Source organism: Manis pentadactyla, chromosome 5 (genome assembly GCF_030020395.1).
Source record: "Manis pentadactyla isolate mManPen7 chromosome 5, mManPen7.hap1, whole genome shotgun sequence".
Taxonomy (NCBI): Eukaryota; Metazoa; Chordata; class Mammalia; order Pholidota; family Manidae; genus Manis; species Manis pentadactyla.
This window is the reverse complement of record NC_080023.1, coordinates 3397056-3419721: the sequence shown is the minus strand read 5'-3', so window position 1 is coordinate 3419721 and position 22666 is coordinate 3397056. Positions and strand designations below refer to the sequence as shown.

The window sequence follows — 22666 nt, the reverse complement described above, 5'->3', positions numbered from 1 at the left end:
AGGCGCGGTTTCGGAAGGGCGGGGCCCGCGGGAGCGGGCGCGGAGCCGGCTGTCTGTCCGCAGGGAAGGCGCTGCGAGCCGCGCGGAGGCGGCGCTGGGGGCAGGCCCGGCCGGGGGTGTCCCGTGCCGTCCGAGGCCGTGAGAGCGGGCGAGCCCGGTGGCCGCGACCGCCGCCGGGGTCCTGCAGCGCGCTCCGTTCCCGAGCCCTCCCCGGACCACTAAGCAACCCCAATTTCAAAACACTGCTTTAGAAGTTGCAAGTGTAACTCACCGAGAGTGCGTGTGTCGAAGACACTTCTAACTCGGGCTGGAGCGCCGTCCCGAGGAGGAGGCCGGAGTCCGCGCGTCGGCGACAGCGCGCGGAAACAAGGCCGCCGAGCCCGGCCGCTCGCGCCCGGCAGTCCGGGGAAGCAGCCCTTCCGCTGCCGTCTGTGCGGACGGCTTCGTTTGCGGCCCTACCAGACAAAAACCCCTTTGGGCTTAGCAGGCTTCCTCAAGGTGACGGCTGTGCAAGCTTTGGGCCCCGGTCGTGACCGCATCTCTGCTCCCCGACACGGCCCCGCGGCGGCTCCGGAGCCGGGGTCCTCGTCTAGTGTGACGCTGGAGGGGCGGAGGGCTCTCTGGGTAATTTTTCTTAATATTTTTAAAGACAGGAAAAAAAGTTATGAGGTAGGTATCACAAATCTTCGGTTGAAGATCCTTCCTGCTGATTCTTCGTTTGTTTTACTTTTATATCCTCTCTTCTAAAAAACAATAAAGCCTGAAATTAATCTGAAAAACAAACAGTGCAGGGGTAAAACTTCATGGAGCGGTGCCGGGCCTGAAACCAGGGCAGCTGGGTCGGGGGGCAATGGGCCGCTGGGGGCCCTGGGGGAGCTGGGCCCCGGCCGGTGCGGGAGCCGGGGAAGGGCGGGGCGGGGCGGGGAGGCCGGGGAGGCCGCCCTTCGGGAAGCCCTGTCGAGGGGGCAAAGGTGGGGAGAGGTGAGGGGTGGGAGCGCAGAGCCCCACGCCTCTGGCTTTTGTTTTAAGAGGGGAAGAACTGGGGATATTTACAGACTGTGAGGAGGAACTCGGAGCGGACAGACGTGAAGATGCCAGAAAGAAATGGGGCTGCTTTATAGAGAGATCCCTGGGGACGGGAGGGAGCCGCCAGTACTCAAGGTCCTTCTAGAAGCCCTCTTTCCCCGGTGACCCCCGGCTCATCTCCTGGGTCCACAAATTCTCCATGTGATTCTGAACTGCCGACCACAGTTGTTTGTTTGAAAGATGTTCGTGAGGCCAGAAAGAGCCATAAATATATAAAGTAAAAAATCACAGTGGTATTAGCCCCCTAGAGTACAAATGACAAACACAATAGGTGTAACTATACAAACTCAGTGTTCTTTGAAGACCTGACGTATTAGGGCATTTGTGCACTTGGGTTGCAGTGGTAATTTAAGAAAGGAAATAGTACTTCGACGACCAATTTCTTTCCTCCAATCAAAATGATCTGGGGTTTCAGTGGGTTATCAACCGACTCCAAACAGGAAGGGAGCCCAGGAACGACTGTCCCCTGAGCAGACAGCCCCGTGGGATATAATGGGCCGCATAGGCCTGAACACAGAGCCGAGAGCTGCGTCTTGGCTGTTTGCTTTTTCTCCTTTTCTCCTTCCCGTAGGAATCTCTTTTTCTCCAACTGATACTAAAAAGTACTGTAGGTCTTGGATGGTGTTTTTTCAGGTGTGTTTAAACTGCAGTCTGATGAAGATACCGGTTTTTAGTGTGGTTTTCAGTGACGGTGAACAGGATTCCATTCTTCAAGCCATGGTGGCTTGATTCTGCAGTCACAAAAGTCACAAAAGGTGGCAAGAACCACGTGCCGGAGGTGCTGGGCATTGAGCAGAGGAGGAGCCAGCTGGCTCAGGGCCGCCTGGGGCATTGGGAGGACAGAACTCCGGGCCTGATCAGCGTGAGCCGGAGGGGCGCGCCCTCCCGGTCCCCCATCAGCCCTTGAGTTCAGAGGAAAGCAGAAGCCACCACCTGTACTGCCAGGAGGAGGTGGCGAGGAAGGGTGAGCAGGTCTTCCATCCCGTTGACAAAGGTGAAAACTCAGTCCTCAAACTCAGAAGCATGTTGGGGTTAGGAGCTCACCAAGATGGCCCGGCAGGGGTTGGGGAGAAATTGAGGGGCGAGTGGGCAGAGAGGGGACTGAGAAGAGGGGTGAGGCTCTCATAAAAGGCCTCAGGATAGGCTGAGGAGGCTGAAGGAAGGAGGGGCTGAGAGGTATTTCAAGCTAAAAGGGCATGTGGCATATCTGCTTACAGTCTGGGAGGATCCTGTGGGGGCAGGGTGTGCAGAGGACCTGGCCTGGCTGGGGAATGGGGGGTGGAAACAGAAAGGGACTGACCACCGATTGGCCCAAATTAGACCAGCACCCAATCTGGGTGACCATAATCCCGGGAAAAATGTGCCAGAAAAGGGTGGGGCAGCTTCAGGACCCACTTTCCAGAGCACTGCTAGCTGGGCTCTGAGCTGAGGGGCCGGCAGCACACGGGAAGGGAAGGAAACGGTGGGGATGGGTTGAGTTGGAGCCACAGGAGCGGATGGCAGAGAGTGGGCACCCGGGTTTGACCCTGGAGGTAAGGGGGACAGCAAGGCCACCCGAACTCATTCTGGCTGCCTGGAGGAGGAGGGAGGGAGGGTAGAGATGAGCCAGCTGTCCTGCTTGGTAGTCGGGGGGTGGGGGTGGGGGGGCGGTGCGCACTTGCTGTCATCCAGGCCTTAAACATGAAGATGTAATTTGGTGGTGAGAGGAGCTCCGAGGAGCAGGGTGGATGCCACCCCCTACCCTCCAGCAGGTGGGCCTGGGGATGGCAGGGCTCCTCCCCGAGCCTCCGGTTCCTGTCTATGAGATGCCCAGGTGAGGACATCAGGCTCCAAGTAAGGAAAGTGCTCGGCACAACTCCAGGAGCCCTCAAGCCCTCAGCAAAAAGGGGTGGTGATTTCAAGTCAGAGTAATATTTGGAATTCGAATGTTCACATTGACATTGATGCCCAAATTCTGTCTGGAGGCCCCAGCCGCATCGCCCTTGTTTCTAAGGGCACCCCCAGGGACACTCACACAGCTTCAGGCGGCCGCGTTGCTGCCTGCTCACAGGAGGCAGGAGCTCAGATTCCCCACTGTGGTCCCTGCAGGTGCTCTCCCAGGGAGACCCCCAAGCCCACCTGAGCACCTCACTAGCAATCTCTAGTGTGCTGTGGCCACGTGTGCGGTGTGGCAGCTCCAGGGTCTCAGGAAAGCCCTGCTCTAGCTACACAGCCCCATGGACACAGGTGGGCGTTTCCTGCCCCACTGCCCCCTGCACAGGTCCTGGGGGCAGAAGGCAGGTGCCAGTCCACAATGCTGCAGACAGGTCCCAGGAAGGTTTGTTGGGGTACATTCCTGAGAGCCAGCAGCCACTCTGTGGAAAGGGCACGGGCACACAGAGGTGGCCTAGGATTCCTGACCAGTATGGCATTCACCTTGAGGGCCGACCACCATAAGGGCTGAGCTGTCCTCATGAGGCAGTGCCCTAGGGCCAGGGCCAGAGCAAAGTCGATGCCAGCAGCAAGAGCTCCTGGCTGGCACACAGGTGGGGTGGGCACAGGAAGGGCTCACCTCCACCCACACCTTCAACCCCAGGTATGACTCTCCAGTGATGGCAGCAGGGACAGTGGGGTCTCAGTGGTGGCCAGTCAGCAGGTATGGAGAACCATGGTCTGTTGGGCCTCCCAGAAAGCAGAGGCCATGAGGATGGTGGTGAGCCACCGAGGCCACCCGTGGGCTAGGCTCCACGTGGAAGCCGAGGGGAGGGAGCCAAACACAATGGAAAGAACTGAAAGCCAGAGGGCTGAGGTATAAAAATCTGTATTTATGTTACAAAGACAGAACGGTCGATACAGCACAGTCCCTCCCGGTGAACAGACAGGTGCGTGGCCCATATCTCTCCAGCAAGGATCTCGGGGCGCCCCACCTGGCCAGCAGTCAGGCCCCCTGCACAGTCCCAGCCTCCCATGCTGAACCTGCCCTGGTGCCCTGGATGCGGCTGTGGTCAGATTCCTGTGTGCACAGCAGTGAGGACAGAGCCTGAGGCTGGCTGGCCCTGAGAGAGGCAGGGGATGGGAGGGGGAGGAAGCCGCCCCGCCCAGCAGACAAGGATTGTCTGGGGCAGACAGGGTGGCAGGGCCCACAGTTGGGCACACAGCTGCATCAGTCCAGGAAAGTGGGCCTGGGTCCCGGGCCTCAGAGACCGCACATGCAGAGCATACCCAGGGCTCTGAAGAGAGGAAGCCTTCCTGTGGCTTCCCCAGCCAGCCGGGCCTGCACCAGGGTGGTGATGGTCTGGCTTGTGGTGGCCACCTCCCAGTGAGGGCAGGGACCCCAAGCTGGGCCTGGAGTTCCAGGATCTCAGCCACTAAGTGCCAGGGTTGCATGGGGGGGCCCTGCAGAGAAAGGGTGCAGGCACCCTGTGGCCCTGTGCTGGTCTCATTTGCTTCTACAGAACTGACAATATTCTGGTCTCCAATGTGGCCTCAGCAGGGCCCCCTCTGGGTCCCTGTGGCCACCAGTAATGGCCAACCTGTGCAAATGTAAGGGAGCAGGCATTGGGGGATGGATGTGTGAGCAACTCCTAGCACCAGACCCCAGCCCCAAAAACTACCCCGCACACGTCTGCTGTGGCAGGGAGGGGCACTTAGAGCAACAGCACCCCTGGGTAGCCAACTTCCAGGCCCACATGGGAGCCATGGACTGAGAAAGTCACGCAGGTAGGGTTCTGCGGGCCAGAGGTGGGAGCCGAGCCTCCTTCCCCCAGGTGCTGGGGGATGGGAGGTGGCTCATGCTTTAGGAATTCGAAACAGTCCATCCCAGGGGCTTGCAGTTGGTGTTCCCTGAAGCAGACTCTCAAGCACAGGCGTTCCTGCTCTGCTCAGAGGGTGTTGGAGTGCCCCCAAGGACCACTCAGTGCATACTCAGGCAGGCAAGAGACGCCCCTTCTGGGCACTCTGGACCCCCCATTGCAGCTGGAAGTGGATGCTGGGTTTCTGCAGCCATAAGCAAAATGTCCAGTCTTCCCAACTCCGTGCACTGGCCTGTTACAGGCCTGCTTTCCACCTGTCGTCCTGAGCCCCTGTAGGGCAGGTTTTGTGCCAGTGCTGTTTCCAGGGACCCTTTCCTGCCTCCGAAGGCCACACACCCAAGGGTGTCCAGTGGTGTGGCCAAAGATCAACATGAATTCTTCCCCACTTTCTGGAAATGGGTTATAATGCACCAGAGAGGAAGGCAGGCACTGCTGCAGGTCAGCCCCTTTACCCTCCATCCAAATACTGCTGAGTGGCCCCCAGGGACAAGGACTGCAGGAACAAAAGGCCAGAAGCAGCCTCCTAAAGCCCAGGCCTGATCACCCAGAGTGAATGGCTATCTCCAACAGCTGCCAGTGCCTGAAATTGGGAGGCCTCTCCCAGGCCAGGGGGCAAGGAGGGTTCAAGCTGGGTCTGGGTAAGAACCTCTTTCTCTGGTTAGCAGGCCCCCGACCAGGCAGCCAGGCTGCACAGCAGGTCCCTGCCAGCCACTGCAGAGGCCAACACTGGGGGGCCAGGTCACAGCCTGTCCTGCAAGGTGACAGAAAGCAGCCCCATGGCCCTCGCAGCCCTGACCGGCCCGGCAGTCTCTCTCTCCCAGGATGCTGTGGCCGCTGGGAGAGGCTGCCCTGTGGGGAGGAGCTGAGGGCACCTGCTGGGCAGGCCGGGGCATCCCGTGAGCCATGAGGGAGATGCTGGTGGTGTGGTTGGGGTGGGGCCAGACACGGGACACAAGGCACACTTGGACGATGGTGACAGACGGACGAGTCCCTGAGACGTTGGGTCGCTCCCACCCCTCAGCAAACAAGGACGCACCAACAGCTAGGAAAATAGAGTACAAAAATTTCATACAGGAAATAGAGGGGGCACACACTGACGTCACTTGGCCAGGAGTCTTTAGGGCTTTTTTCTCTTTAAAAATGTTTCTCTTGTATTTTGGGAAAAGCCTCTCTTGGGAGCCCTGTTCTGGGCTGCTGGGCAGTGCAGCCATTTTTTTTTTTTTGGCTATTTTTTTATTTAAAGGGAGAAGAGAAAGCCCAAGGACCCAGTGGCTTCAATTTGCTGGCCCCCAACATACCTCAGCCCCTGCTGGGAGGAGAAGCCCCCTTCCCTGTGCAGACTGGGCGGGTGAGCTGGAGTTGGGAGGGGAAGCCAGGCACAGGTCGGGGTCAGCATTTGCCCAGGTGACCCCTGAAGGCCAGCCGCCTCTGGGTCCAGCAACCATGTGTATCTGCATGTGTGCATGTGTGTGCGGGCAAGCGTGTCTAGACGTGTGCATGTGTACATCTGAGAGCAGAAGCTGCCCAGAGCAGAAGCTGCCCAGCTGTGTGTGGGGTGGCCTGGCCTGCCCCCAGAAGCCCAGCCCTGGCTCCTGACAACTGCAGGATGCAAAGGCCCACTCCACCCCCCTGCCCCAGGCTGCTCACCCGAGTCCCGCCCTTCACGGGTCCCTCTGTCCATGCCTCAGGAGCCTACGTGGACCGACAGACAGATGGACAGACGGATGGGCGGAGAGCCATGCCTTCCTTCCTTGGTCCGTTCCTTTCTCCTGGGATCCGGGGGTGGGGTCTGAGCTCCCGCAGCGGTCATTAAGCCCCTCACACGGCGCCCGCCGAGATTTGCAGCAATGATATTTAATACTTCTGGAATGATTAGGAATCTGAGAACAGACGGTGGGCGGCTATGCTGGGCTCCGGGCGAGGGAGCTGGGCCCCACCTCCCTGCAGGGGTCCCTGCCCAGCTGGGAGGCTCGGGCGGCACAGCAGCGGGCCCGTGGAGAGGCGTGCGAGGACTGGAGGGTCAACATACTTGGCCAGGCAGGCAGGTAGGCCAAGGAGCAGAGGGCGCCGGGCCTACAAGAGGCCAGGGTGGCCAGGCCGCCGGCAGGGTGGCCCATAGCCACTGTCGCTGCAGCCACCACTCTGCAGGCTGTAGTGGTCATCCACGTCACTGCTGCTACCAACACTGTCCAGCTCGCCGGGGCCAAACTCCATGCCCTCTACATCCACTTCTGGGGAGAAGAGAGACAGGATGGGGTTGCATGCTGTGAGGGTGCCAGCTGGAGTGCCCTTCATGGTTAGGGCTGGCATCTGTCCTTCCTGGAGAAAGCAGACACTGGGGCAGGGGTGTGGGGAGCGGAGGGCTCCTGGTCGGTGCTGAGTGAAGAACACAGCCCCAAGTACTCGGCCCTCATGGGGCAGGTCACCTGGCTTTGGTGCCTCACCAGCTCTGCCACCACATAGGGTGCTTGGACAGTGCCAGGGACACACCATCACACAGACACCTGCTGCCCACTGCTACTGTCCCCCCCCTAGGCTGCCCCCATACCAGCCCCCCTTTTCCAACCAGGGCCTGCATGCAGCACATGCTCAAGGGCCTGGAAGGGCTGCACGAGGCCCACCTTGCTCTGAGTCATCGGTGGAGACCGCGGAGCCCGTGCTGTCCGTGCGCACTCGCTCCAGGCTCTGCACCGACAGCTGCTCCAGGCGCCGCTTCAGGAAGCGGTGTTCCCGCTGCAGCTGCTCCTTGATGCTCAGAGCCCGGCGGTCCTGCTCCTCTAGTTTCTGCGGGACAGGGGGACAGAGGGGACTGTGAGCCAGGGGCACTGGGACACAGCAGCCTGGCCGGGCAGGTGCCCCATCCCCCGCCTGGGCCAGGGGCACGGGTTACACCCCTCTGTGGCCTGCCAGGTGGTTACTCTGGGGGCCACCTCCCAGCCCTGTCCTCTGTGCCTGCTGAGCAGCTCCAGAAGGCCCCCAGCACTGGCCAGTCTGGCCGAACCAAGTGACGTGTGGGCCTGAAGCCCAGGGACAGTGCACCTCGCCCTGGGCTGACGCCTCCTCCCAGAGGGCAGCCTTCCCCACACATTCCCACTGCGGTCTGCACCTGTGCAGGCACCCTGACCTTTTGCCTTCTCCACACTGAGATGTGGCCAGCTCTGTGAGAGCTCCAGGGCACTGGCTGTGCCTCTCTCAAAGCTCCTGCCACCCTGCCTGGGGGTGCCCATACCCACGCAGGCTCAGGGCCTGGCGGGAGGACTGAGATCCTGGCTGGCCCAAGTGTCCTAAGACTCCCAGATCTGCAGGTCTCAGTCTCTAGACCTTGGGGGCTCCAGGCTATGTCAGCCCATGCCCCACTGCCAGCCCCTGAGACCAGTGCCCACCCTTGGCCCCAGACTGGGCCACGTACTTCCCACTGACTGCCCAGAAATGCCCCTAGAGGGACCCCTACCCCTCCTTCCAATGCTGCCGCTTCACAGCCCAGGGCCTCAGAGGGTGATCTGCAGCCCACCACGCCTCCACCTGACCCCACCCCACCCCACCCAATAAGACCCAGTCTGCACCTTCAGCAGCTCCCCACCACACCCTCAGGCCCCCTGGCCACTGCTGTGGAGGTGTGGGGTGAGCTGGTTTCAGCGGTGGGGGGTGCAGCCGCTCACCTTGATGTGCATCCTGGCACGCTTCAGCAGGCTCAGGGTGGTGTGGCGGGCGCTGTCAGGGCCCGGGGGCACCAGCTGCTTGAGCTGTTCCAGGTACAGCCTGAGTTTGGCTCGTCTGAAAGAGCCAGAGACAGAACTGTGAGGGGCGCAGAGGCAGCTGAGCACAGGAGGCCGAGGGGAGGGCAGGAGGCAGCCGGCGGGACGCCTGCGTGGTCCTTCTCCAAATTCCTTTCCAGAGCTCTCCTCCCAGCCTGGCCCCCTGAGCAGCCCTACGCCCACTGGCCTCTGGGTGCCCCAGCAGCAGAGGAGGGCCTGTGGCTGGGTCCCTGTGCCAGCCAGACCACCACAGCCCCAGAGCCCTGGGTGCCCCTCCCAAGGCACTACCTTGGCCTGGCTCACACCCTGCTGTCACTGCCCTCCCACGGCCAGGCTGCTTCCAGAGATGGAGGCCTCAGGCAAGACCGACATCTGCCCCCTTGTCCAGTGTGGCGGGGTGCTCTCCCGTCACTCCCGTTACCACGGAAACACGAGTTGTCCACACAGGTCTCAGAGGGCCAGGACCAGCCCCACCCACCCCAAGTTGGTTATTCCTTCCACTTTGTCCCACGTCCATGCAGACGAAGGCAGACTTCACAAACTGGACCCATAAGACCAGTGGCACCATGCACCTGGGGGCCTTGGGCGATGGCTTCGACCCGGACCTGCCCTTGAAGAAATGCTGCCTTTTTGGCATCTCCTCTGGGGAGGGCAGGCTGGTGGAAACCACGGGTGGCTAACACTCACCCAAAGCACACTCTGGCCATTGTGCTGGTCTGGGGGCCTTGGTCACGTCCACGTGACCACTGCCTCAGCCTCCACAGAGGGCCAGAGCCCCTGCGGGGTGCTGAGGCTGTTTCCAGCCCGTGATGCTCTGCTTAGACCCAGCTCTGAGGAGAGGAACTGCAGGGTGAGGGGTGGGAGTCTCTTGTGAGGTCTTGACAACCCGGGCTCTACCACCCTACCACCGTCAATGCCAGCACATCTTGCTGCCTTAAGAGACCCTGAGAGGAAAGCAGGTAGGGAGAGCCACCTCCTCTGGACTGAGGGGGTGCCTGGAGCCCGGGCAGAGAAGGGGCAGCTGGGTGCAGAGTGGCAATAAGGGCCCCACCCTGCAGGAGGAGGTCTGACCATGTTTGGATCCTGTGGCCCTATATTCGAGGGCAGGCTGGTGGAAATCACGACCCTGTGGTCCCATGTCCACACAGAACCTTCCCACTGACAAAGTTCCTCGCCACCTGTCACCTCATGCACCCTGAGGCCTGGAACTTCTCCTGGTGAACCCAAGTTAGATCTTAGGAGGAACTTCCAGGACACAGGACCAAGACTGGGCTGGGCCATGAGACCACGCAGAGCTGGGACCTGAACAGCCTGAGCATGGGGACCTGTGTGCAAGGTAGGCCAGGCTCCGCCTCAAGGCTAGGAGATCTGCAGAGATGAGCCCCCAGCCCCACAGGGACACAGGGCTCTGGGAGGGTGCACACCAAACTGGGAACCTCACTTCCCTGCTGAGAACAAAGCCAGGAGGCCCAGAGCTGCACCAGCTAATAGCACCCCCCGTCCCCAGCGGCCCCCTCATCCCCCTCCAGCATTACATTTACAAGCAGAGTCCGTAGTCCACTTGTTCTGTAACAAATGGCAATTCTTACAAGCTACCGTTTAATTATACCAGTGGTGCATGATCTTTATGAAAAATTAGAAAATGCAGACCAATAGAAAGAAAAAACTGAAAGGTATCCCAGAATTCCACCACCCAAAGACTATCATATTGTCATTTTAGTGTATTCTACATTTTTGCATTATAAATGTTCAGTGAGAAAAGCAACACATGGAACCACCTAGTGACAAGTCACCCAATATTTAAAAAAAAAGAAAACAGCAGACGCACACAAGAGACTCAACAGGACACAAAGAAGAGCAGGAAGCTTGCGTCTCCAGGTGATGTGGTTGGCAACGTTTATTTTTCTGGCTTTATGTTTTTTGTTTTAGTTTTTCTATTTTCCAGGTTTTCTATGCTAAAAAACCACATATTACTTTTACAATCAGAAAAAGACACATTTGTACAAGAAAGAAAAAAACACAGCCAAAAGACAACAGTGGAAAAATATTTGCAATACACATAAAAGACAAACAGCATTCATGACATTTTGAGCTCATACACATTGAAGTAAAATGAGTATCTTTGTGAAATGGAGGAGGACACAAAAAGGCAAGTTGGAGAACTCAAACAGTGAGCTGACACGACACCGACCCCGCCTCACGGCAACCTGGGACCTGAAAGCCACTGGAGGTCTAGCTCAGGCTGGACAGGAAGGCGCGGGCGGCTCCCAGGCGGGCCAGCGGGCCAGGCCTGGCTCCGGCGCCGGGAGCAAGCAGGGCCCAGCAGTTGTGCAGGGTCATCACAGCAAGAGACCCTCAAGCAGCACTTCCACCTCTAGGACTTTGGTCCCGCCAAACTACCCGCCAGGTATGCAAAGATCCAGGTCACAACATCACCTCAGCACCACCTGTTACCAGAGGGCCGTTGCTAAGAACCCTGAGGCACAATGTGGGACCAGGAGGCAGAGAAGGCACAGACACGGGCGGACAGTGCTCACATGGCATCAGGCGAAAGATCAAGTTAGGAAACAGCAGAAACAAGGTCTGGCCCTTATCCAAATTAGTGCCTGCATGCAGGAGAAGGGGGCAGACATGGCCCCCCTGCTGCCTGGCAGAGGGGTGGGGCAGGAGGTACATGAGCGTCAGAGAAGAACGTGAACAAACTGCTTTAGAAATTATAAAGCAGAGGCTTCTCGAGAGGCAGAGAGAGGCCACCAGACCATACCTGTACAGTGCTCTACGTGGGACAACATGCCCACCCAAGCCCTGGGGAGCGTTCAGCCAGGACCAGGGGCAGCCTCGTGAGGTGCGAACTGGCCCTGCCAAGGGCCAGCTGTGGGGCCCTTCTGAGTCCGTGTCCCAGCCCTGCGGGGAGCGGGCATCCCAGGGGCCTCCCTGGAGCTCCCTGGAGGGTGTGGGCATGCCAAGACCATGCATCCTGTGGCCACAGTGGGCTCACTAAGCCCCCCTCTGGAGCTGCTGCAGGCCCCAGGCCCTCTGCCAGCACCCCATGGGCTATCCCCAGTGGAGCCTTCAAAGCCCACCACTTCCTGCAGAGCCTTGTGTGGACTCAGGAGGCAGAACGTGCCCCCAAAACCACAGCATGGGGGTGACAGCACTCAGTCTCTGGCGACTGGCCACAGCCCAGCACTTACATGGGCCCCTTCCCGCTTCTCGCGGCAAGCCTGTCCTCAGAGGACCCCGAGCCCCAGGCAGGCCCCAGCGTCTGAGGGGCAGGGTCCCAGACGTCTGGCAGAGCCTCGTCCTGAACCACTCCAGGCCTGGCTGGTGGAAGAGGCAGCAAGAGATGGCGCTGAGCTGCAGCGTAGCCGCATCTCCACTCATGCCCGTGCGCTTAGTCATGTAAACCTCATGGTTTACAAAGACCGTGAGTGGTGTCTCGGGCACACAGGAACAGCCGCTGCAGGCCTCCCTTGGAGGGGTCTGCCTGGGCCCAGCCACCACCTCATGCCAGGCAAGGGGGAAGAGGCCTGACTGAGGGGCCTGGGCTGCCGACACAAGGGGCTGCTAAGGGCCCCTTCCCACCACACAGAAAAGCTAAAGCCCAGAGCTGGGCCTGGGGGAACACATGACCTCCATGAAGCCCAGGGCCCCAGGATCACTGGCAGAGCTCGTCTTCGCAGACCCACTGGCCCTGCCATCGACAGGGGAGGATGGGGCACAGGCACAAGCCGGGCTGGGTAGGCCTTGGGTTGACTGGGCTGCCTCAGATTATGGACGAGGGGAAGCCCCAAAGGCCCACATGGGCACACCTCCAAGGGATGCAATGTTCAGCACCTGTTTCCCTGGGCATCAGCCAGGTGACCTGCCAGGTGCTTCGTCCCTTCCTTCCTGCAGCCAGCGGCCAAGGGCATCTGGCATCAGCACTGGGCAGCCACAAGTATGGCCATGACCAAGGTCCCATGCTCCATACCTGTGGGCTCCTCAGGCTGCCCACACCTGCCCATCCACCAGCCAGAAGAGAGGACCCTGCACTGAGCAGGGGGCATACAGAGACCTGAGGCTGCCACCTACCCCTCCTCTGTGCCTCAAAAGGGAGCCACAAGGCCCCGCCTAAAGGTGGGCTCTGGAAGGTGACTAAGGCCAAGGCCAGGGTCAAGGGGGAATTGCAGGGGTCAAAGGCCAGCCCCTTGCTACCTGCCCCATCATCTCTTCTCTGTCTTTTCTGCATTGGCAAGTTGTTCTCCCAGATTCCACTATAAGGGAGGTTATTCAACAATTATTCCCTCTTGCCTGTCCAGGCTAGGGTCCCCATCTCCCTTGGCCTGGGAGAAGCCCCAGAGCCTGCCTGGCTCCCAGGGCCCCTGCCCCTGGCCCCCACAGCCTCTCAGAAACCCCTCAACAGTCCAGCAAGTACAGCTCCTCCAGAGAACATGGCGTTCAGTCCCTGCCCAGCAGAGGTCTGAATCCCAGGGGAGCAGAAGTTGGTGCTGCTGTGGAAAACTGGCCGAGCTCCACACCTTCAGAGTGGTCCGGAGGGTTCAGCCTGTATGCAGACCCCTCCCCAAATCTTACCCAAGAAGGGAGAAAATAACCAGCCCATTTCACAGATGGGAGCAGAGGTCAGAAGAGAGCTAACACCCAGCACCCTTGGGAGGTCATCCCTGGCTCTTGGCAGTGGGGCCCCTGCCCTTGGGGACTGTGCCCACTGCTGTGCCACCAGTCCTGTGAGGTCAGTCCTCATGGCACCTGCTTGCAGGGGCCAAGCCTGCCCTGTCTCATCCCCACTGCAGAGCAGGTCTGAGGCCATGCAGCGCCATGAGTAGGGCAAGGCCTGCAGCCAGAGCACCCAGGCCATGCGAGCCAGAGGAGGGGCGCCGGGTGGTGGAAGGCACAGGCCCAGGCCAGCTGGGGCAGGAGGGGGGCACCTCCCCAACCCACCACTCTGTCTTTCCGTGCGTGTTCACGGCAAGTCCCCACGCCTCAGAGGCCCCAGAGCAGACCTGGCCCTACAACCGGTGGGTGGGCATGAAATGGGCTCCTGTGGATCCTGCCCTGGGCCAGAGCCTCCCACGGGCCCAAGACTGGCAGCTCCTCCCACTCATGGATGAGACTCTAGTGGGAGCTCCTTGGAAGGCAGGGCCCAGACCCATAGGGCCAAACCCTCCTGGCTGGAGGCTAGCATCCTGAGGGCTCAGGAGCAGTGCCCAGATGCCCCAAAGCAGGTGGATCTCCTCCTCCAAGGAGCTGGCCCCAACTGCCACACGGCACGAGGGGCCCTGCCCAGGTCCCCGCTCCCTACCGGGCCGCGGACCCAAGGCTGAGCCTCCGAGGGCTGGAGCCCAGCCCCTTCAGGACCCACCCTCCCGAGACACGAGGGTGGCTGGCTGCAGCATCCCCTCAGCAGGAGAGTGGGTAGGACACACCAGGCAGCTCATGTGGAGGGCTGGGGGGGGACGGAGGGCCACTTACCTGTGCTTCTCTAGCTCATTGTGTGAAGACCTGTTTAGAAAAACAGAAAGACAAGGCTCACTCTGCCGCCCCAGCGCCAAAGCATAAGGACAGGAGCTACTCAGGGGCCCAGGAGCCCATGGGAGGCCGCAGGGAGGCCTGGGACAGGCAAGCAGCTGCCGACCAGCACAGGGGTTCATTGCGCTGTGACAAGACCAGGACACACAGAGGTGCAGCTGTATGCAGGGCTTTCCAGGAACTCCCAGGTCACTAGGGAGGCCCGTGGGGCTCTGGGAAGCAGAAGGCCCTGGTCCCCTTCCAGAAGGGGTGGGGGAGGCCCAAAGAGCAGCCATCACCGGACTTGGAAGTGACCCACCCTGAGTTCCTGAGGCTGTTGGGCACTGAGCCGTCTGCCCCACTCCGAGCTCCCTGAGGCCAGCAGTGTCCCTGGAGCCACGTGGGCTGGCACAGAGAGCCAACTGCAGATGAGCACAGAGGCCAGGCCCTCAAGGCATGGGCAGTCCTGTCCCAACGTCGTCAGCCTGAGCACCATCCCCACCCCGTCGGGCTCTCACAGCTGCAAGGCCAGAGCCCACCACAGCAAAGGGGCACCCTGGGACAGAGCAGATCCAGCCCTCCAGGGATCAGCCCACAAGAGGGCTTCTGAGGCAAGGAAGGTTCCTGGGCAGAGGCAGACCAAAGCTGGCCCTGCCACTTCCCCCTGGGGCCACGGTCTGGCAGAAATGGCCACCCTGGGCCCAAGCTTGCTTTCTCTGGGGACCGTGGCCCCTGCCCCATCCGCTCTGCAAGCCTTTCCTGTCTGGCCTACTCGACAGGGACAGAGCCCCCAGAATCACAGTGGGCTGCACCATAGTGCTCCCCCACAGCACAGGCAACAGGACCAAGCCGCCCTCCTAGTCCAAGTACGGACCCTCAAGGCCAGCCACAGCTCCTAGGCCTCCCAGACTGCCTCACACAGGAGTAGAGGGCCCAGTCCCCTCACTGCTTACTGGAGCTTCTGCGGACCCCTGCCTACCTGCCCCCACTCTTTCCAGAGTCAGGCACCTCCTGTTCTCACCCTGTGGCCAAAGGGCCTGCCCCTGCCACCTGCCACGGCTCTTGGTCCCACTGCAGCCAGCCGTCCTCCCACAGAGGCAGCCAGCTCCTGGGCCTCTGCGTCCAGCCTCAGGAGAGCCCCCAGACCCAGGTTCCAGGGGCCGCAGGAGCCTGCTGGTCACGTGGGCTGGGCAAAGAGCCTCGGACCACCGCCAGGGCCAGGAGGGGGTCAACCCTCAGGCTCTCGTCCAGCTGGACAGCAGCCTAGCAGTGTGGGTCTGTAGGTTGCTCACTTGTGAGAGATGTAAGGGTCACTGAGTGTCCTTCAGTATGGGAAAGGCTGCCCACTGGCCCCCGTGCAGCCTGGGCTGGGCCCCGTCCTGGAAGGAGAGGGGGCAGCCAGGAGATGGAGAGGGGCACAGAGCTCTTCCTGGGGCTCCTGCTGGGTCCAGACACCTGTAGGAACCTTTTAAGGGGAGATTTGTCACAAGGATCCCAGGGCACCCTGTCCCAGGCCATGCTGAGCATGTTCCTGGCACCACTTGGCTTGCTCCTCACTTCCACCCTGCGAGGCGGGTACTCTCCAGCCCACTTTCCTGTAGGACCTGCCCCCAGGGAGCCGGCTCAGTCCCTCTGGGAGCCGCTGCTCCTGAGAGCCCTTTCCGGGTTCCCCGCCTTGCCCTGGTCCCGGCCGGGCCTGGCCTTCTCACTCACCTGGGCAGGACACAGAAGCCTGTGGGGCCCTCTGGACCCTGCTCTGGGCTGGCTGAGGCCAGCGGGCCAGGACAGCCTCAAGGGACAGACTCTGTGAGCTCAGGGGACGCATCAGGCACTGGGGAGTCAGGCTCTGCCCCAAGGAGTGGCAGGAAGGGACCCTCCAGCCCAGGGGACTCTCCTGGTCCCTTCCCGTCCCTTCAAGGTCTCTACCCCAGCAGAATACAGAAGGCCAGGTCCCTGTCTCCAGGAGTCCCAGAGGTGGGGGGTGGCCTTGGGCAACCCCGTGCCTTGGTTCCCGCAGCCCTGAAACAGAGACGAGAGTAACACCTCCTCCGTGGCCTTAGGTGAGTGTTAACCAGCAAGCGTGCCAACCACTTAGTACTTAGGAAGCACACAGAGAACCTTAGCTGTGATTCTTCTTGTTACTAGCTCTGGATACCCTGTGCCACGGGAGTCCAAGGTCATCCCCGGAGTTTTCCACGGGTGGCAGGGCATTTGGGACACTGAGCACCAACAGCAGGGGCCTGGCTAGCTCACTGAGGAGGCTGGAGGCAGTGGCACCCCAGCCATGAATGTCCTTTCTCATGAATGTCCTTTCCCAAACTGTCCCCAGCAGGGGACCAGAGGCTGGGACTCAGACATGCCCAGCCAGGGCAGATGGAGCCTCCACCAATTCCTTGCCAGGCCCAGGGCGCCAGGACGTCACAGGAGATGGGTCCTTGTGCCAGCCAGCCTGTTTCCCAAGAACCAACAGACCACAGGAATGAGCCGCACCCTCCGCCAACGGGCCTAGGAGCCCCCCCTGCAAGCACAGCTCCCGGCCTGGTGGCGTGGTCCACAGCCAAAGTAGGTCCCTGGACAGCGCGGGGTGTGTGGCGGTCTTCGCGGCGGCCAGGAGAGTGGAAGCCCGCGGAGGGCTCAGCCCAGAAGCCTCTCTCCCAGCCCGGGGATGTGCACCCCAGCTTTAAGGCTTCTACAGCCAGGGAACAAGGCCAGAGAAATGGGGGGAGGGTGCTGGCATCAAAAAAGGCTGCTCCACTGCAGCCTGCAACCTCTTCCCGCCCCCTGAAGAGCCTCCCGTTCAAAGGTTCAAAGGGGCCCCTACACTTGCCACTGGAGTCTCACTTGTGTCAGGAGGCTGGGCAGGAGCAGTCAACACCATGGGGGGAAGGCGGGGCACGGGCAGGGCTTCCCTACGCCTTCTTTGTCCTGACCCACGCGAGTAGGGGTCCTCAGCCCAGTAGCAGGGGCTGGCCCTGGAGACACGTGGAGAGGCTGCCCCCCACCCTCGGCTGCGTGCCGAGAAGTCACGGCACGCAGCTCTACGCGGAGACTCAGTGTCCCCGGACCTACGGGGCACCGACCAGCGTCCACTAACAAACTTTATTCCTGCCCGGAAAGTCCAGAACAACTTGAGCGCGGGGAGCGGCAACGGGTGGAGACCCCGGGCGGCGGGCGCTGTACGCGTGGCACTGTTTACGCGAGAGGCCGAGGGGGCGCGGCCCGCGGGAAGATGGCGACGGCGCGGGCGGGGCCAGCTGGGCGGGGCTACGGCCGCGGCCCGGGCGCGCCTCCTCCTCCAGGCTGGCCACCGGGGCGCGCAGCGGCGGCCAGGCTGTGGGCGGAGGCCCGGGGCCCGGGAAGGGCTCTCCGGAAGCTGAGCCCCGGGGCCCGGGCTGGGCGGGAGCCGGCGGCCGCGCGGGGGGCGGTACCTGTTGTTCGGGGCCTTGCGCACCAGGCCGGCAGCCTTTGTTTTCTTCCTGGCGAAGTCGCCGTCGAAGGGCAGCACCGACGCGTAGCCGTGCTCGGCCTCTGCGGACAGACGACGCGATCAGCGGGCCCCCGTCCCGGCCCCGGCCCCGCCGCCGCCCGCCCGCGGTCCGGCGCACAAAGGGGCGCGGGCGCTACCTCGGTCCCTGCGCTCCAGGTACTCGGCCGCCTCCAGCAGGATCAGCAGGGAATTCAGCTCCATCCTCCTGCCTGCCCGCACCGCCCCCGCGCTCCGGGACGGCGGCGGCCGCTGCACGGCCCGCTTCGGCCGGCTCCGCTCGCCGCCCGCCCCGTGCGCCCAGCGGCCCTACTTGCCCGACTCCGGCGGCCTCCCGATCGCTCGGCCGCCACCCTCCGCCTCAGGCCCTCAAATTGACACATAAGGACGAGCGGCGGCCGGTGCAGCCAATGGGGGCCGGCGTCCCGGCTCCTGGGGGGGACTCTGGGCCTGGCCGTAACCAATGGGAACCGGCCGAACGCCTCCGGCCGGGCAGAGAATGTTGACAGATGAGAAGCTTGGTTCCGATAGGCCCGCCGCGGTAGTAACAATTTAGAAGCCCAAGCTTAGCAACAGCACGTGGTGGCCCGGCCCACGAGCTCGCTGAATGGCGGCTGGTGTGCATGTTAAGTAGGCACTACGAGCCGATTGGTCCAGAGAGGTCTATGTAAAATAGGGACCACGGACCAATGGCCGGGGGTGCGCGGCCAATGAGGGCGCCCCGGCTGGACGCGTTGCTGAGAGGAAGCGGAGCTTGGTGGGGCAACCGCGGTGGGGCTGCCAGCCGTCCTGCCACGCGCAAGGGCCCGTTAGAGCGCGGGGGTGTGCCTCATGCGCCCGGCGGTCCGCTGGGTCTGCGCACTGTGCGTAGGAACCTGTTGCCTCCGGCCGGCTGCAACACTAGGTCCGCGGGAGCGCTTGACCTCGAGGTCTCCTCGGAGCCTGGCATGGGGCTGCAAAGCTACACCCCTGCCCGCGGAACGGAGGGACCCCAAAAAGGCCGGGTCTGGAGGAGGGCGTTGACGGTCTGAGACTAAGAGCCAGGTCTCCTTGAGGATCTCAACGGGCAAACAGGCCCAGGAAGGGATTGGCCCAGTGGACCGCAGGGCCCAAGGAGGGGCCCAAGGCCTAAAGAGGGGGTCAGTGATCTGCCGCCACACTCGGTAGGGCCTCCCAAGAACGGAGCGCTGTGTGCTTGTGTCCGGTCTGAAGGGTGGGGACATTCCAAAACATTTGCGGTCCCCTCTGGCCACGGAAGACATTCTAGGGAAGAGAGTTGCCTTCGGTGGGAGGGGAGCGAGGTGCCTCCTCATCTAGGGCCCAACTGGCCGGTGGGATCTGCCACTCTTAAGTGACCTCTGTAGGAGCAGGGACTGGCAGCCTGGGGGCAGCCCTAAGGTTGACCTCGGTCCACCTTGGTCTTCCTTCTGCCTGGATGTTGAGACTGGTGGTCTAGGAGCTCCTGAGGACTGGAGCTGGAGGCGGGCGGCGGAGGTGACTAGACCCCTGAGAGACGTTATAAACGGTTTGGGGGAGCATGGCCGCTGCCAGTAAAACAAGCATTTCGTCACATCCAGTCCTGGGACCTCCTGAATGCTTCACCTGCACTTGATGGTGTATTTCCGCATCCCAATTTACAGATGAGGAAACTGAGAACCCTGAGGTTTAGGGACTTCCAGGGTCTAGCGGCAATCCCAGCAGCATGGAGATCAGTGCCCCCACACACATGACCCAGAGCTGGTGACACCGGAGCTTGGAGACCAAGCCACCTCCTGGGCCCATAAGAGTTGCTGGAGGTAGGAGCCACGGCGTAGCAACACCCAGTGGGGAACCCCGATACTAACATCAGACGTCCCTGAAGGGACACTGAAACGACACTGATGTTAACCCCGGCCCCTCCTGCTCCTGCTCCAGTCACCTAGGGCCAGGTGCAGGAGCTGTGCAGGGGAAGGCAGGGTGCTCAGTTTGGGGGAGGAGCAGGTGCACTCTGGGTTCGGCGGTAGAGGCCTAACCCAGGCTCACCACCTGGTGGCCAGAAGTTTGCAAGGTCACTCCATCCCTTCTGTGAGGCGTGGGTTGCTGGCCCCTGCCCGCCGGAGAGGAGAGGGGGTGGTCCCCACCTCGCCTGAATCTACATCTAGGCCTTTTCGGGGACTTCTCCCTCAGCCATTTCGCGACAGAGCACTGCCGGTGAGCGGGGGAAGTGCAGGGAGAAGCGGGCCGGGCCCTGGCCAGGGGCAGCCCGGGAGGAGCCTCACGGGCCGGTCGGGTGGGGGGCGGGCGGCTGCGGGAGGGCCGGCGCGGTCAGCGCCCCCAGGGGAGATCCGGGCGGATGCGGAGCCGGCTGGGGCTGGGCGAGCACTAGGGCGGTGGGTGCTGGTCTGGCTCGCGGCGGCCAAGTCTCCACCACCACGGGCCCCACCCAGGTGTTGGGGCGGTGGGGAAGGGGTGGGCAGGGCATAGGCGCAGCGGTCTGCGCTAGCTGGCCCAGGACATGGGCGCAGCGCCACCCCAGGTCCGGTTCTATAGGGCAAGCCTCCAGCAGGGCCACATCACCTCCCCCAGGGAGGCTTCCCCGAGCCCAGGCTGGGCGGGCAGTCTCCTCGCTTCCCTGCCTGCCCCTTCTCCAGTGCCCGCCACCTGCCGCCTGGCCTGGAGGGAGGCCGACATCTCTGAGGAGGGGAGGACAAGGTGTGCCCCTCTCCCCGTCCCTACTCCCAGCCTCTCCCATGCACCCAGGCCCCAAGGGGCCGGCCTCCCTCCGCTGCATCCCTCCTGGACCAGCTCGTATTTCCCTCAGTGCCTTTGGGGAAGTCCAGCCCACCCCAGAGCTCCACCCAGAAGGGGAGGGGCCTGAGCCAGACGGAACTTCCCAGTTTGGGCAGGGCTGGTGTGCCTAGGCTATGTGTTTCTCCCGCACCCCCCACCCACCAGCCTCAACCTCCCTGGCTATGAGAATGGTGGCCCTGCCTCTTGGGGCATCTGGAGGATAGCATGAGGCCGACTGGTCCAGAGGCTGGGGAAAGGGACCGGATGAGAATCCTCACTCCCCACCCCCAGGATCCCCCGAGGGAACACAAAACCCTTAAAAAACGTCTAGAAGAGGACTTCCTCGCCTCTTGCGCGTTTCCAGGGCCCTGTTCCCTTTCTCTGCACCCAGGATGGCTCCACCACCACACACGACGTGCGGCTCTCAGCACAGCATGGAAGCACCCTGTCCTGGGGTGGGAAGGTCTGCGAGGCCCCCTCTCCTCCGGGGCCTCCTCACACTTTCAGGACGACCTAGCCCAAACCCATCTGCTCCCTTACCTCGGCGCTGGCGTGGACTCCCTGCTGACACCCAAGTCCCCGCGCCAGCATTCCGGCTGCAAGTGAGGGGCTGCCCTGCCCACCTGGGGGCCCACGGCCTCGCTCTGGGGGCAGCAGGTTTGGGCAGGTAGCTCCCTGCAGGCCGGTTCTGGGTCTGAGGGGCCCAGGGACAGACAGCCCAGCCTACGGTCACCAGGTGCTGGGAGGCCATGTCTAGCCCAGCAGTGCAACAGCCTCCCAGAAGCCTTGAGTCTCCTGCCCTGAGATGCCCAGTGTACACAGGATCAGGGCAGAGTCCTGAGGGGCTCTGTCCCTGGTGCTTCCCCCACAGCCGCCCAGGATTCCAGTCTGACCGCAGGACCTGTAAAACAGTTGGTGCCTGCCTCTCGAGTTGGTTGTGGGGTGCGATGAAGGTTGCACGAAAGCCTGGGCGGCAGTGGGCTGCACGTAGGACCACCCAGGAAGTGGTGGTGATGAGGGACTATACAGAAAGTACTCAAATCCCTACCCCCTTTTGCCCCTTCTAATTAGACTGTCCCCCACGGAGTTGCCTTTTCCACTGTTTATTGGGTAATCCTAAATTGTGCTGCTGGGCTTGCTTGCCTTTTTTAACTTCAGTCTCGGGCCTCAGCCTGTCTAACTTCTCCCCAGCACTTCTCTGTAACGTTGCCTCTGTACCTGCTTGGGCTGTGCCTAACTGCCCAAATGGCACTGGGACAGGAGCACCCTGTGTTGTACAATTTTACACTGTCATCAAGAAAATTCATAAGCCAAGATGATGCCCTCTAAAATGAATTATTTAAAGGGGCATCAGATGGGGGAATGATGAGGAAATACACAGAAAGTTCTCAAATCCCTCCCCTCCTCCGGGTTTGGTAGGAAGCCAGGAAAGCTAAGAAAGTCAAAGAAACAACATTTCTGTTAAGGCTTCCAGAATATAAAGGAATCGCAAGGTGCTTGGGTGCTTGAGATTGAAACAATGTAGCAATGTATTCCCCTCACACGAGGACTCAGTGGTATGAAACAGTTTGTTAATCATAGTCATGGAAGCCCATTAGTTTATAATACAGTATCTGGGTAACCTTTACAGAACTAGATTAAAATATAACTAGCGTCCTGAGTACACCTATAGTGACCTAATAGCTCCCACTGCAACAGTTTCTGGGTGCTGACTCCCCCCTTAGCTTTGTAGTGAATGTATAAAAGGCGTGGCCCTGCTGCACTCGGGCTCAGACCTTTGGAGAGCACTCTCCTCTGAGCCCGCGGCGCAAAATAAACCTCCGCCTTCCAAGACCTCCTAGTGCTGCTTGGTTCTTCCGTCAATGATCCAGTCCAGGTTTTCCAGAAACCCAACCACGCTGGCACATTGTTCCCACGGGTTTGGGACACCGGCGGCCGGCGGGGCAGGGAGAGAACAGGCACCCGCCAGGGAGAACGCGCGCCCTGCCTGATCTCCCAGCCGTCGGCCGCCTCAGCCCGGCTCCGCTCCGCTGCTCCCGCCGGACTCGAGGAGGTCTGGCGGGTGAGGACCTGGTTCCGACCTCGGATCACGGTAAGACCCCGGGGGTCTCAACCCAGACAGACCCACCCTTTGGGGTGGAAGGGGAGCCCGAGCAGCTCCCGGAGACCTCAGAGAGGACTCACAGGGAGAGATGCCCGGGGGGCATGTCCAAACCCTGGTCGGGTGTGTGAGTAACTGGGCAGGGCGGGGGAGCCGTTCAGCTCGCGGCGAA

The 22666-nt window shown here is 61.5% G+C and overlaps 1 protein-coding gene and 1 long non-coding RNA gene across 4 annotated transcripts; one reads left to right on the top strand and one right to left on the bottom strand.

The window, feature by feature from the left end:
- Positions 1 to 3870: 3870 nt before the first annotated feature.
- MXD4 (MAX dimerization protein 4) lies at positions 3871 to 17976 on the bottom strand. 2 transcript variants are annotated; one of them, XM_036921222.2, is made up of 6 exons: positions 17765 to 17976; positions 17569 to 17668; positions 14105 to 14134; positions 8537 to 8651; positions 7499 to 7661; positions 3871 to 7108 (listed from the first exon to the last, which is right to left on the bottom strand). In XM_036921222.2, the coding sequence occupies exons 1-6, from the start codon at positions 17826 to 17828 to the stop codon at positions 6951 to 6953; spliced, it is 630 nt and encodes a 209-aa protein (XP_036777117.1). In that variant the 5' UTR covers positions 17829 to 17976; the 3' UTR covers positions 3871 to 6950. The 2 variants fall into 2 exon arrangements, with proteins under 2 accessions (XP_036777117.1, XP_036777118.1); XM_036921223.2 differs by lacking the exon at positions 14105 to 14134.
- A 181-nt stretch (positions 17977 to 18157) lies between these two features.
- LOC118930239 (uncharacterized) lies at positions 18158 to 21437 on the top strand. 2 transcript variants are annotated; one of them, XR_008997663.1, is made up of 3 exons: positions 18158 to 18787; positions 19265 to 19420; positions 20685 to 21437. It is a non-coding gene; the product is annotated as an uncharacterized LOC118930239 (long non-coding RNA). The 2 variants fall into 2 exon arrangements; XR_008997662.1 differs by having other exon boundaries at positions 19265 to 19814.
- The last annotated feature ends 1229 nt before the right edge of the window (positions 21438 to 22666 follow it).